Source organism: Phacochoerus africanus, chromosome 10, assembly GCF_016906955.1.
Source record: "Phacochoerus africanus isolate WHEZ1 chromosome 10, ROS_Pafr_v1, whole genome shotgun sequence".
Classification (NCBI taxonomy): domain Eukaryota; kingdom Metazoa; phylum Chordata; class Mammalia; order Artiodactyla; family Suidae; genus Phacochoerus; species Phacochoerus africanus.
This window is the reverse complement of record NC_062553.1, coordinates 54,987,932-55,003,266: the sequence shown is the minus strand read 5'-3', so window position 1 is coordinate 55,003,266 and position 15,335 is coordinate 54,987,932. Positions and strand designations below refer to the sequence as shown.

Here is a 15,335-nt window from a genome sequence, read left to right as displayed (position 1 = left end):
TTTAAGTAGGGATAAATTACTCTAAAAGAAATGAATCCTAGATAGTTTTCCCTTCAAGTCAAGCGTCTTGTTGTTTAAATAAACTTCTTGTTTAAAAAAAAAAATACATCAAAGAAAATCATTTTAACTAGACTCAAAAACTGCCAAATGTTGATACCAACATTACATTCCAGAACGGCTTTCTAGTGGCCACATCAGAATGATGAATGAGAGTCCATTAAATCACAAGCATGAGATACTAAGCATAGACAGATATTATAGTTTTAGGTCTACTAATGTCTCCAAATTCTGCATCTTAAATAGTTACACTGAATAAATGGGAAGAACATTTGACAAACTTCTCGCTTATAAATGTTTTAAAAATATTCTTTATTAATAACAATGTTATATATCTTTTTATTATCCCAAGCAATCCTTCTCATTAAATTTTTTCAATGATTCAACATTCAAAATTATTGTTTATGTTCTTCTACAACCGTTTACTCAGGTCACTACATGTTAAGTTATAGTATTTAATTTAATGTCAGGGAAACTCTTCAATTAAAACCTTTACCTCTCCTTGCAAAATGGAACAATACTTATAGTCTACAAAATTCTTTCACATATATTGTTATTTAAAGGTTTCTTTTGCAAACAGCATTTTAAGATCACCATCATCAGAAAATTCACTAATATAAGTCATTACCTTCAAACCATTACTATTAAGATTAAGTGTTATTAGTGCTAACAGAAAGATTTTAGAGAAAATGGTTCCAAAATAACTATAGGAAATAGGAAAATAAAAGCTTAAATTATTTAATACAGTCTATAATATAGATAAGCATCCCATTTAGAACTCTAATGTGCTAAGAATTTTATTCTTCATGTATTTTTTAAAATTAAGACATTAAAGTTTCTTACGATAGACAAATTGGTAATAATTTTTTGAATGCTTACTACTATACTAGGTTCCTTACATAAATGAACTCTAATCTTCATGATAGCTTTGCAGAGCACTTTCCTTCTCATTTAAAAAATAGCAAATCTTGATCATTAATAATTTAAACATAATACATATTTTATCCAAATTAATCTCAAACACATTTTCTAAAAACTTAGTGAATTATAAATTTTTATCAGTTTATCTACTATTAGAATTCACAATAAAATTAGCTAACATCAAACACTTTTTGTCTTTTTAGGGCCGCACCCATGGCATATGGAGGTTCCCAGGCTAGGGGGTCGAATTGGAGCTATAGCTGCCAGCCTACACCAGAGCCATGGCAATGCCAGATCCGAGCCGCATCTGCGACCTACACCAACAGCTCAAGGCAATGCCGGATCCTTAACCTATGGAGCGAGGCCAGGGGTCGAACCTGAAACCTCATGGTTGCTAGTTGGATTCGTTTCCGCTGCACTGCAATGGGAACTCCTCAAACTCAATTCTCAGAGCTTGGTATATAACAACACATTATCCTCATGACAACAGTATGTGGTGGGTAATTTTATTAGCGAATTATTTAGATACAGGGCAATGAAGATGGCACCAAGTTAACTTGCTCAAGGCCACCCTACCAGCAGTCAGGTTCTGGAATTCAGGAAGCTTGCTCCAGTGTCCACACTCTTAACCACTTTGTCTTATAGACTTTCTAACAGAGATGATACTCATGTTAAATGCTGAACAAATTTTCAAGATTTGGGAATTCTTTATTCCTATGTTATGGCATGTTCATTTTTATTTTCTTGAGGGAAGAAGAAAATATGAGCAGAAAATATGAGCAAAATTTCCACAGACATCATGAAAACCGATCTTAATCATAATTCTAAGTTTTTACCATATTGACCAATGTTTAGAAGATTTCAAAGCATGCTTAACGAAACAATCTTTGTGACATGAACTGAACATTGGTTTGCTACATACGTTTTACTTTGCTATTTGATGTTTCTGCATATACATACTGAAAGAAAAATTTCCAAATTTCAGCATATAGCAAAACTTCCCACAACTTCAGTTTTTTGCTGGCTGTACTTTTAGTCCAGCGCATACTGGTCTCATCATGTGGCTAACAGCGGAGCAGAGGGTCATGAGCTCTCTGCAGAACCAAAGGTGGGAAAACGGCAAAGAACAGTTATCTTTTTAAGAATCAAACCAAATTTTAAACATACATACATATTCCTTTTGAAAATACTTCCTTGATTTTTAATTAGCTTCATTCAGCTTATTTGACTGTCTGCTTTCAATATCAGAATCCTAATTAGTGTAAGTGGCCAGATTCTCCTGGCTGCGAGTTTTCTAGATACATGAAGCCCTAGGAATGCATGTGTTGCGGGTACAAGGCTATCATTTCAGTGGACGCTGAGTGTGTAAGAAGAGCTAAAAGAGCCAAAAGAATCCAGTCAATTGTTAAAAATCCTACTCTCATATTATGTTACAGTACGAAATGAATGCTAAATAAGAATGCATCTCAAGTTTCATTAAAATACAGCTCCACAGAGGCATGACTCTGACAGGTGCATCACAGAGAGTCTGCTCTGGATCAGCCAGTCCCAGTGTGAGGGTGGACTCGCTGGCCTGCAGCAGTAGGAAAACAAGGAAAGGGTGAAAGCACATTTCTCATAAAGTTTAATGTATTCATTTTGAAAGTTTGAAATTATATTCTTTTGCTTTTAGTGCCAAATATCATTTTAAAAATAAAAGAGTAAATTAAGTATGGCAGTATTTCTTTCTTTTTTTTTTTTTTTTTTGTCTTTTTGCCATTTTCTTGGGCCGCTCTCGCGGCATATGGAGGTTCCCAGGCTAGGGGTCAAATTGGAGCTGTAGCTGCCGGCCTACACCAGAGCCACAGCAACATGGGATCCCGAGCCACGTCTGCAACCGACACCACAGCTCATGGCAACACCGGATCATTAACCCACTGAGCAAGGCTAGGGATCGAACCCGCAACCTCAGGTTTCCCAGTTGGATTCGTTAACCACTGCGCCACGACGGGAACTCCAGTATTTCTTTTTTAAGGTTTTTACTTGGTAAAATAAGTTGGTGACTTAGTCAGTCTCCAGTCTCCAATTTTATTTTATTGATGTGGGCATTTCAAAAAAGCCCAGGAATCAATGCTCTTTAATCAAGTTAAGTTGTGGTCATTAGATTATTTCCACTGGATTCCTCTGTACAGAGGTTATAATGTTATAATACATTATACACATTATAAACTGCATTGTACAAATTCTGTTGAAAACTTGCCTTAAAAAGTGATGCCATGTCTGACTACTTAAATCCTCAACAAATTCACCTTTGACCAAACCTCTTTAGCACATATACATAAATGTACACTGTATATGTGCCTAGATGATAGCACATCTGTTTACAACATGGTTTTACTCAATATTTTAAGCCCATTGTTGAGACTCAGGAGAAAAACTTCCTTTTAAAATACTGCTGCTCACCAGCAAGGCATCTGACCAACAAAGATCTCTGATGGATATGGACAATAAGATTCAGGCTGTTTCCACATCTGCTAACAACACACTCTGCAGCCCATGGACCAAAGAGTCATTTCAACTTTCAAGTCTTGTTATTTAAGAAATAACATTCTGTAAGGCCATAGCTGCCAGAGATAGTGATTCCTCTGATGGATGTGGGTAGAGTCAACTGAAAACCTTCTGGAAGGAATTCACCATTCTAGATGCCACTAAGAACATTCATGATTCATGAGAAGAGGTAAAAATATCAAGATTAACAGGGGTTTTGGAAGAAGGTGATTCCAACCCTCATGGATGATACTGATGGTTCAAGACTTCAGTAGAGGAAGCAACTATAGATGTGATAGAAATAGCAAGAGAATTCTAAGTGGAGCCCAAAGATGTGGCTAACTGCTAGAATCTCTTGATAAATTTAATGGATGAAGAATCGCTTCTATGGATAAGCAAAGAAAGTGGTTTCTTGAGATGGAATTTACTCCTGATGAAGAAGCTGTGAAGACTAGTGAAATGACAAAGGATTTAGACTCTTATATAAACTTAGCTGATAAAGCAGCAGCAGGATTTGAGAGGACTGACTGCAAGTTGAAAGTTCTACTGTGGGTTAAAATGCTATCAAATAACAGAATTGCATGCTACAAAGAAAATGTTCATCAAAGGAAGAGTTAATCGTTACAGCAAACTTCAGCATTTTCTAATTTTTAAAAACGGCCACAGCCACCCCAACCTTCAGCCAGCACCACCTCGATCCCTCAGCAGTCGTCAGCACTGAGGAAGGGTCCTCCACCAGCAAGGCCATTACAACCCACTGAAGGCTCAGAAGGTGGTGTGCAATTTTTGGCAAAGAAGTATTCCTAAATTGAGGTGTATTACTGTTTTGTTAGACATAATGCTACTGCACACTTAACAGACCGTAGTGTAGTATAAACATAACGTTGATAAGCACCGGGAAAACAAAACAATTGTGTGAGACAGTCCCTCTATTGTGGGGCCTGGAGCTGAACCTGACGAGTCCCCAAGGCACCATGTGCACACTGCAGTACAGCTTTAGGCATGTCACTCTCCACACCTCTTCGTAAGCATCTCACAAGTAGGCGCCATTTCTTATTGTCACAGATGGATGACAGTGAGTACAAAATAGGCACGCAACGAAAATCCAGTGACTGACAAAGAGATGTGCAATAATGTGGAAATCAAATTTTCCCACTAGTTTGCCCCACAGCCAGGAACAGAAATACCCACGTTCCCCTACTCTTTCGTGAGGTAACATGATGACTCAATTAATCACACAGACGTGATCCTCCACCACCCTCAGCACACTCTGGGTAGCTGCAAAATTCTGGTTTTTAACGTGCATTACTCATGTGCAACAACATGTATTTCAGAACCGAGAAGCATTCACTTTAAAAAGTCATTAGTTTATAAGGCAAGGAAGCAAAATCACAAATAACAGCATGTTACAGCCAACAATTAAGGGTGCACAAAGGACTACTGTTTACTGAGCGCTATTCTGAATACCAACTACAGATGCAGACTCCATCAATGCCAATGGTATTATTTTTAAAAACTAAGCAACTCCTAAGAAAGAAATATTATTGATATAATAATATAATACAACAGTGTATGAAAAATGGGCATTAATATTTCCTATGTGATTTCCAGGTTTACCTTTTTCTTAGTGCTTTTCGAGTCACGTGCAATGCTGAGATTTTCCCCAGTCTCCCTCTCAGGCTTAGGTCGGTGGTCTTCTGTGGCTCCCACAGCACCACCGTCCTAACACACACCCTGCCTGAGTACATGTGTCCATCTCCAGTCTCTGACTATGAGCTGCCTGAGGCAGAATCAACCTCTCTTCTATTCCACGTAAATAAATGTCTGGTATGTATCTCTAATCACTTGGCAAAGATTTCTAAATAAACAAAGGAGTGAAAGAATGACAGGAAGGAAGCAGCAGACTGAGATTAAATGCCCCTTTTGGCTCAACTTTTTGTTACCGGCACATTGAAAAAAATGCTACAAATATGGTTAACGGGTAGCTTAGGTTAGCAAATTATAATCTGTAAAGATTCTGCCGCCGTTAAGTTTAGTAAATGTTACAGCAAAAAAAAAAAAAAAAAAAGAATCAGAGAAGCTGGAGCCAAAGTTGATGTACTCACAGGCACCGAAAGAAAGTAGGACCTGTTATAGAGCTGAAGGAGGGCCTGAGTAAACTAATGGGAAATAAAACACAGTAAATATGACTGCTTCAGAACACTGCAAAGTGAAAAGAAGAATCCAGTGTTTCAGAGAGTATCTCTTGATGAACAAAATTACCCTCAAATTTTTCCCCTAAACCCTATTAAAATAAGAGATAAAGTACACAAAATCTAATTTATTACATGATATTAAAATATGTTCTGTTCAAATCTAAGGTACTCTTAATAATATTATTAACATTAATTTCACTGCCACACATCAATTATAAGATCCCTTTCCATGTAAAAGTGCAGATAAAGAGCTTATATAAGATTAAACCTACTGGAATTAACAGCTGAGTTAGTCATTTCTCTCTGTCTTTTTTGTTGTTGTTGTTGTTGCAGCATGCAGTGGCTTGATATGGCATCGCTGTTCCCAGACCAGGGATTGAACCCAGGCTGAAGTGGTAAGACTGCCAAGTCTTAACCACTAGGCTACCAGGGAACTCCCTCATTTTTCGTATATATAAGTACATGCAGCCAATGGCATACTTAAAGCATGGAATCTAGTCCTAGTTCTCACTCCAAAATATTGAAAATTAAAACAGGTCAAATAGTAAAAAAACTCAGTTTTAGCTAAAAGGAACTAGACTGTCTTCCAAAGGAGGCTGTTGAGGGCCAAAATACATCTATGAGCAAATATGCACATATTTAAAGATATTATAATCAAATAAATGTGTGTAAGAATATACTATGACCCCAATTATACACATTAACATTTTTTGTGGGAATTTAACTTTTTTGTCTTTTTATGGCTGTACCTATGGCATATGGAGGTTCCCAGGCTACGGGCTGAATCAGGGCTGCAGCTGCTGGCCTGCACCACAGCCACAGCAACACCAGATCCAAGCTGAATCTGTGAACCTCCACCACAGTTCATGGCAACGCTGGATCCTTAACCCACTGAGCGAGGCCAGGGATCAAACCTGCATCCTCATGGAGACTGCTGGGTCCTTAATCTACTGAACCACAATGGGAACTCCTGTGAGAATTTAATTTTAAGCAAATATATGAACAACCTACAGAAAAATGCTAATATTAATAATAAAGTAAAATTACCTGCTGAACAAAAACATTGTTGAGATGACTGGCTAGCCTCCTGGCAAAATGCTCCCGCAAATCACTGAAACGCTGCTGTTGCTGCTTGACTGCCAGAAGCAGGTCGTGGCCTGAAACCATAATATTTCTTGAGTTATTTAATGGGTAAATAGAGCTCCTCCAGGTTTAATGAATACATTTGTAACAGTATTCACACTTCAGTTTTAAAGAACCCAGAGCTTTACTAGTTTATTCGTTTGCTTTAAGAAAGAAAGGTAATGGTTAAGATAGTACAGCACCGGAGTTTCCTCCAGGGTGCCTGCCCCAGCACCATCTGGGGACTGTGAGAGATGTGGATTCTAAGGCTCAGCCCAGACCTACGCTTCTGGGGGTGGCATCTGGCAATGTGTACTTTAACAAGCTATCTAGGTGATTTTGATGCCAACTCTAGTTTGTGGACTGCTGGCTAAGCAAAACCATACATCATCTCCTTTGTGCTAGGTTCTGTAGACAGCACTGAAGAAAAATCACATCAGTGAGAATCATCACTGGTCAGTTGGAAGGAACTGATCAAAAACTTCTTAGTGCCAGTACAAATTGATTTTGAAAATAAATGAAACTTGTTTGAGTAGAATAATGTCACCTGAACAACTTGCCCCATGTGTTTCTTGTCAAGCTTTATACCAAGTCACAGGCTTTACTCAGGTTCAAGGGCAGGTTTCCTGGCCTGCAGTGAACACACCTGGTCGAAGAGCCACATTCATGCACTGCAGGAGGGCGTCTGCGGCATTGGTACAGGCCTCGATGCCTCGTGAGGACGCCAGGTCTCCTTCCTGAAGCGCCTTTATGTGACCTTTGGCCAAGTCCAGGTGGTTCTGGAATATACAATAAATACACCATCTGCACACGTAAGCTTGGGAAATTTACAGGTAAAATGCTACTCAATCCTGCCACTAAGTCTTTGGAATTACAGGGTTTTAAATTTTGCTCCAAGAGAATTTGAAAATGTTTACACACGGGTTTTACATATTATCATGTTTCCTTTTTTTCTTTTTAGGGCTGTACCCTCGGCATTCAGAAGTTCTCAGCCTAGGGGCTGAATTGGAGCTGCAGCTCCTGGCTTCCACACCACAGCTCATGGCAAGGCTCGATCCTTAACCCACTGAGCAAGGCCATGGATTGAACCTGTGTCCTCACGGATCCTAGTCAGGTTTGTTACTGCTGAGCCATGATAGGGACTCCCTTTAGATTGCTTTATTGTTGTTGGTAATTTATAATCACACTCACCACAAGGAACTCTATCTCGGACAAGAGTTTGACATTGTTGGTGTTGCTAAGGTGAATCAGGTGGTTGCTCTCTGAGATCTGATCCATTTGCTCTTTCACGCTCTGGAGCATTTCCTCATAGCTGCTCAGCTTCACTTCGATCTGATCCACCTCATCCAGAGCCTCATCCAGCAGCTTCATGAGGGTGTTCACTTGCTTCTCCGAGGCCATGATTGACTGGATGTTGGCCTATGATGTTAAAAAGAAAATACTTCCTACTCTTAGAATGTGTAAAAGAGGGATAAAAGTGAAATAGCAATAAATCTCTTTGACAGCAGAGTAACATAGGCTGATACACACATCTACTCAGCCGCTTTATCAGATTGTGTTTATTTTTATTTTTATTTCTTTAGGGCTGCACCAGCGGCATGTGGAAGTTCCCAGGCTAGGATTCTAATTGGAGCTGTAGCTGCTGGCCTACACCACAGCCACAACACCATACCAGATCCTTAACCCACTGAGCAAGGCCAGGGATCGAACCCACATCCTCATGGATCCTAGTTGAGTTCGTTAACCACTAAGCCACCAAGGGAACTCCAGACTGTGTTTATATTCCCCTTTTTTATGCAGTATTTCAGGAAAGTATACTGTCCTCTCTATCAAGGCGAGGGACCATGCCTCAGTATTGTGGATCTCTGCAGGCTGAACAAGCATCAGTAATGGTATATGGTGTTTCTGTAAATTGACTGGCAATAGATTAGGTCATCTCTGACACCTCGTCCAATTCTATCAGCTACAGAATGTTTCTATACTTTGTAATATTGACGTAAAACACCAAATGGAGCATCATGATCTCTGTCAATCCCTCCGTCACGAGGGGAGCAGGAGTACACCTGCCTCTGAAGAATGCATGGAGCTCATTTATGACTCTAGTAGGATTTGCAGCATAGGGATGTAGAGGAGCCTAAGGCCCCGAGATGGCTCCTTCTAGGCTACTCTTTCTTTTCTTTCATTTGAGACTACTTCTCCCAGGCGAAGCAGTAACAAACCCTTGTTAATGTCTTCTAAATGATTCTGACTATTGATTCTGAATTCCCTGAAATATGGAAGCTTTCAAATAAAAAATTAAACTGCAAAGCAATATGATGGCTTGGAACATATATGCAATATTAACTAGAAAAGAAAATACAAACCACTAAGCCACATTAAGAAGGCAGATAACATGATATGAAGAAAAAGTCTGGACAAGAATTAAAGGGATATCATCCTAAATTGATAACGGTAATTCCACACATGTTATTCTACATACTATTCACAGTGACTCAACTGTAGGTGCAGCCCAACTGTAAAGTCAGCAGGGCTCAGAGCTGCTGGCATCGTAAGAGCTGCTGGCATCGTAAGTGGCCGTGCGGGGGCCTGAATGGACCATTTCCATCTTCATATCTTGAAGCTTCTTCTAGGCTTTGCTTCCAGAGAGTTTTATAAACTTGTAAGCTTGGGCTATTCGTGTAACCTCTGAGCCTGAGTTTAACCTCCTAACTTTTACATGCTTTCATGTATAAAATGTCAAATTTCTTTAAGTCTTTAAAATATTCCTTATTCTCTAAGGGGTTTTCTTTTTAAAAAAAATTTATTACAATATAGTTGGTTTACAGTGTTGGGCCAATTTCTGCTGTATAGAGAGCCGGTCATACATATACATATATATACATTCTTTTTCTCAGATTATCTTCAGAGGTTTTCTTAAATGCAAAACTGATCTAAACAAAACAAACCCCAAATGTTCTTGTTTTAGACTTTTCTCACAAAGCACTGCTGCTACTATAGCTTTTTATTTCCTAGAGATGTGCCTACAATTGAAGAGGAGCTATTCCAAACTTTTCAGCAGAGAAGTCAAGCATCCTCCCTACTGCTCCCCTGTTTTCACCACACTGTTCTGCTCTCTTTGGGTAAAAAAAATGATTCACTGCTTTCAGCCTAATTTCTCTCTTTCTAGATTGTACCTGTTTTTTTTTTTGTTTTTTTTTCCCCCAAATCACAAAATACTGTTTTGCACTAAATCACCCTGAGGCATTCCAGAGGCTGGGGAATCAACCCCCAAGTCAGTTTCAGGCTAGCTACTTCTTACTTCTACTACTTCATATCAAGAAAACTCCCCAAATCCAGAACCTCAGCCAACTGCCTTCAGTGGCCCAAAAGGAGTGGTTCTGTCTATTGAACAAGAACAGTGCAAGACTGATGGCACCTGGGAATACACCTTCAGAGAAAGACAGCAAGAGTCACACCAGCCAGGCTCACGAGCTGCCACAGTAACATCTGAACGTCACCGGTCCCCTCCACCAGCCATGCAGCACCCATCTCAGACTCCGGGAAGGGCTTACCCCATCTAGCACCTGCAGCTCTCTGGACAGCTTTTCTGCAAAGGCCTCTGCATTAGAAATTGCACACTCACAGCCTCCCATCATTATTTCAATATCCTGCTCCTCTCTTGCATTTAACTCTTGGTACTCATCCACTGCTTCTTCATCGCCTCCTGTCACACTCTGATTTTCTCCGCTCGGAACAGATTCTTAAAAAAGGTAAAAATTAAAAACGCAGTAGTAAAAAAGTAGGAAGGATGACAGCATAGTTCTTGTAGAAAAGGTCAGTTATAAGCACAGGTCACATTTAGTGGCTGAAAAATAGGAACGAATGATTCAAAACATATGAAAAAAAATTTTTAGGAAGAACCCATATGTTAATGTTTATTATAACAAATAAAAAGCATGCAGTCTAGTTTACAGATGGGTTAAAATAGGCCTTAGTCATAATTTCCAAAAACATAATTAAACTGCCAAACAAATATAGAACCAGAAAGAAGAAAACATGGGGAAGCGATCCTAACCCCCCTTTTCCTACCTGAGGTGGCCGTCGATCTAACAAAACGATTATGAAGTCAGGACACATGAAAAACAATTTGCTTTTCTTTTTTCCCAGGTAACATTTTCTTCTGTTCTTTTTATTCTTTTTGTCTTTTGCTATGTTTTGGTTTTTTTCCCCAATAATTTTCAATTGAAATTAAAAATGCATCTACGATTCACATTTTGAGCACTGAAAATACTAATGGAATTTTCCTTTTCTTTGTTTAAAAATATTTTGCAAGCATTAATAAAATTTCTCAAGATAAGCTAGTAGAAACTTTCCATAGCTGTACTGTAAGAAGCACAACAACAAAGTGGCTGTGTGAAATTGCAAAAATATAAATGGTCTTCCTGCTTCACAACAAGACCAAGAGGTCAAATCTGGAGATGATTTCTGAATCAATGCTTCAGTTCAACTTTTTGAGAAAATACAAACAGCATGTGAGATTTTATATAAATTTTGAGGTGAAGAGAGGTAAAGTGAAAAAACTAATTCTATACCTAAATAAACCTTGACATAAAGTTACTGATTTTCATTAACTCATGGGCCACGATTTAAATCACAAACTCTGGATGTTTTAAATATTCATGACTTCACATGAAAATGAATATTTACAATCAGCATGACTTGCCATGCATTAATTTGTCCTAGTACAAAAACTACTTAATTTAAAGTAAAGAATGATTTACTCTTAAGAATGGTAATTCAGCAGATTTACATAATGTCCCAGAAAAAAAAAAAGGAAGGGGCTAAAACTTGTGGCACAGGCAGATTACAGCATACACATCAAAGTTTTTTAGGGAGCAGGACCAAGCTTGGCATCCTCTGAGGCAGTGTGGAACTGGACAGCCTCTGAGCCGTTGGGGCAGGGAAAGCCCAGGTCGTTCTGTTCAGCTCCTTACCCAAGTAAATAGTTAAACAAATATTTTAAATGATCATAACTGCCTCACAAGTATTTTCACCTCCATAAAACAGTCCTTTGGAAGTCAGTCATGAATACTATCATTATTTTTTATTACCTTATGGATTGTGAAGTAATAAAATTTTCCCTGCACACAACTTCATAAAATATGCAACCAACAGCACATAACAATGGCAAGTAATAAAAATACACGGAATAGAATAAAATGAAGAGGTGTTACGCACCTTCCGTAACTTTAGGCAGTTCTGGAGAGTGAAAAGGTATGAAAAAGCAGAGGAAAGCAAGCAGAAAATATTAGCTGGGTAGAAATGTATACAGGTTTAAATTAAAAAAATACTACCCGTATTTCATTTGAACTTCATGCTAAATTAAAGTTTAAAAAGACAATGTCAAAAACAACTACAAACTGGAAATATCCATAAGAAGCTAAATTTCCAGAGTTCACTTTTCTTATTCATTTTCTAACAGTGACTAAAAATATATTTATCTTCTATTTTCTCCTAGTTTTTTAGGAAACAGTGCTGACTATTCCTTGGAGAAGGAAACTGGGAAATAGGCCACTTCCGGGGAATTATTTTCAGGTCAGTTGTGAGGCATGCATTCAGTCTAGTTATTTTCACTCGAGGCCCAAACCCTTTACCTGGACACACTCCCTTACAATGGTTTAGTCATAAAACATTGAAGCAATTAACAAAAAACACACACCATATTAGTTCAAGTTGGCTTTTAAGGATTCAAGTCAAGATTTTTAAAAAATCTGGCTGCAAGATTAAAAAGACCAAACAAAAATTTCATTCTACTTCAAATGCTAACAAAGCCCTATTTTAAAAACTTTATTCTGCCAAAAAGCCCCATTTATTAGCATGAACATTCAACTGTCACCAGTAAAAACTACCAAAGCTGCTGCTACTAACATTCTCACTGAACAGTATTATTTACTTAAATGATTATCTAGCTACTTAAAGATGGTGAAAATTTCTCATTTGTTTTCATTTTTTTTTTTGTCTTTTTGCTATTTCTTTGGGCCGCTCCCGCGGCATATGGAGGTTCCCAGGCTAGGGGTCGAATCGGAGCTGTAGCCCCCGGCCTACGCCAGAGCCACAGCAACACAGGATCCAAGCTGCGTCTGCAACCTACACCACAGCTCATGGTGACGCCGGATCGTTAACCCACTGAGCAAGGGCAGGGACTGAACCCGCAACCTCATGGTTCCTAGTCGGATTCGTTAACCACTGCGCCATGATGGGAACTCCTCATTTGTTTTCAAACATAACCTAAAGCTTAGAGACTTTTTAAAAAAATGGGAAAAAGTGGCTATGATTTTAAAGTCCTGTAAAACATTAAACAAATCCATTTTAATCATAAAATTAAAAAAAAGTCTACTCCTTTGTTTTAGGCCTTGAAAAATTACGTCTTTTTTTTTTTAAGCTAGCCACTTCATTCTCAAAAAACAGCAACCCTTTTCTCATTGATTTGTTAATAACGCTTAATGAGGTAAACACAAGTAGGGTATTTATTTTCCCATATTGTTGACTGAACGAAATATATTGGTTTAAAATCTATGTTAGGCAACAAGTAACATCTGGAAATATGTAATATTTGAAAACAGAACAGAAAGCTTATGAATCACTCACTGATCAGAATGTTCAATCCTGAAATGGTAAAAAAAATAAAATAAAAGCTACTCAGAACAAACTAAGCCACTATTAATGATTATTATTAAGGCATGGAAAACTACTACACATTTCTTAAAGGTCATTCCCTCAACGTATTCAATCATCAAGACACTGGAGTCCACTGGTGGTGAGGTGCGGCCCTGCGGGCTCTGAGGTCAGGCCAGCCCAGTGCAGGAGGAGCACAGGGCCTGACAGGTGAAACCTGGCTCTGCCAGCTCCAAGCGTCAGCCTGAAACCAGAACCAGGCTCATGAATTAAAAAGAGATGGACAAGAATGCTATGTTTAAGGAGAGAAAGGTGCATGGCCAAAGAGCAAAGGAATAAGTAAGACAGAATGGAGAAAGTGACTAAGTCAATGAATAGTGTAAAGTGTCTGAGATTGCCATTTTTATAGGTCAAAATTGTTGCCTACTGGCAATTTCAGATATTTCAACCTGGCCGAACAGAGGCTTCTATTTTTAAGTGCTAATATAAACTTAGAACAAATCTAACTTTTCTTTTTAATTAGAACAAACCTATTTTTTTTTTCCTCAATAAAGAGGAGCAACAGCTCTTTCCACTTGCTGTTCCCGTAGCTGCTTTCTATGATATAATACAACATACCCTGTATGCACAAAGCACATAGCACCACCTTATTACAATGCGTGGGTCTTTTTTTTTTTTTTTGTCTTTTGTCTTTTTAGGGCCACACCATCTGCATATGGAGGTTCCCAGGTTAGGGGTCTAATCGGAGCTGCTGCTGCTGGCCTACACCACAGCTCACAGCAACACCGGATCCTTAACCCACTGAGAGGCCTGGGATCGAACCCCAAACCTCATGGTTCCTAGTCGGATTTGTTCCCACTGCACCAAAATGGGAACTCCCAATGTGTGTGTCTTTATAAATTTTAAAAGAAAAACTCACTGCAAATTTCCAATAACTAACACTAGAGTTTTTGCCTTATGACACAAAATAATCCCTAGTAACAGTCCTGAAGATACACTAATCAAAAATATCCTAATTAACTTCATGTCTGAGGACTTTATCCTGATGACAGAATAATAATAGCTAATATTCAGTTGAGTACTTAATACATATCTAGCATTGTTCTCATCATGTTCATTTGTTAAGTTAGTCCTTATAACAATCCTCTGGAGGTGATACTATTTTATTATCCCTGTTTTTGAGATAAGAGAAACTGAAACAGAGTAACCCAAGGTCATGTAGCTACAGTAAGTGACAAGGCCAGGATCTGAACCCAGGAAGTCTATCCACCACACCTATGCTCTACCCAAGAATACAGCTACAAGGGTGTTCATCTCAGAGCCATTTAAAATAAGCAAAGATTGTAAAATAAAAATAAATGATTAAATAAATTATAGTATATCCAATAATATGAAAGACTATGGTACCATTAAAAATAATGTTGGGGCGGAGTTCCCGTTGTGGCTCAGTGATTAACGAATCCGACTAGGAACCATGAGGTTGCAGGTTTGATTCCTGGCCTTGCTCAGTGGGTTAAGGATCCAGTGTTGCCATGAGCTGTGGTGTAGGCTGCAGATGCAGCTCGGATCCCGTGTTGTTGTGGCTGTGGTGTAGGCTGGCAGCTACAGCTCCGATTAGACCCCTAGCCTGGGACCCTCCATATGCCTCGGGAGCGGCCCTAGAAATGGCAAAAAAAAAAAAAAAAAAAAAGTTGGGGTATGTATTTAATAACACGGAAAACGTTCATGATACATTATATGAAAAAACATGTTAGGAAACAATGTAAATTTCTTTATTAAAAAAAAGTATTCCAATAAGCATAGAAAAAAGACCAGAAGAATATCTAATAAAATGTTAACAGTAGTTATATCTGAGGATTA

The 15,335-nt window shown here is 38.5% G+C and overlaps 1 protein-coding gene across 6 annotated transcripts in view; it reads right to left on the bottom strand.

Annotated features, from left to right (window-relative positions):
* EXOC1 (exocyst complex component 1) overlaps positions 1 to 15,335 on the bottom strand; it is a 55,294-nt gene that overhangs the window by 26,663 nt on the left and 13,296 nt on the right. For 4 of the 6 annotated variants that reach the window (XM_047798059.1, XM_047798055.1, XM_047798054.1 and 1 more), the window contains exons 5-9: positions 10,373 to 10,560; positions 8,013 to 8,240; positions 7,468 to 7,600; positions 6,747 to 6,856; positions 5,610 to 5,663 (exon numbers count right to left, since the gene is read on the bottom strand). In XM_047798059.1, coding sequence (XP_047654015.1) covers positions 5,610 to 5,663; positions 6,747 to 6,856; positions 7,468 to 7,600; positions 8,013 to 8,240; positions 10,373 to 10,560 — 713 coding nt within the window. The remainder of the gene's footprint in view (positions 1 to 5,609; positions 5,664 to 6,746; positions 6,857 to 7,467; positions 7,601 to 8,012; positions 8,241 to 10,372; positions 10,561 to 15,335) is intronic. The other 2 variants (XM_047798057.1, XM_047798058.1) reach the window with 1 other exon arrangement.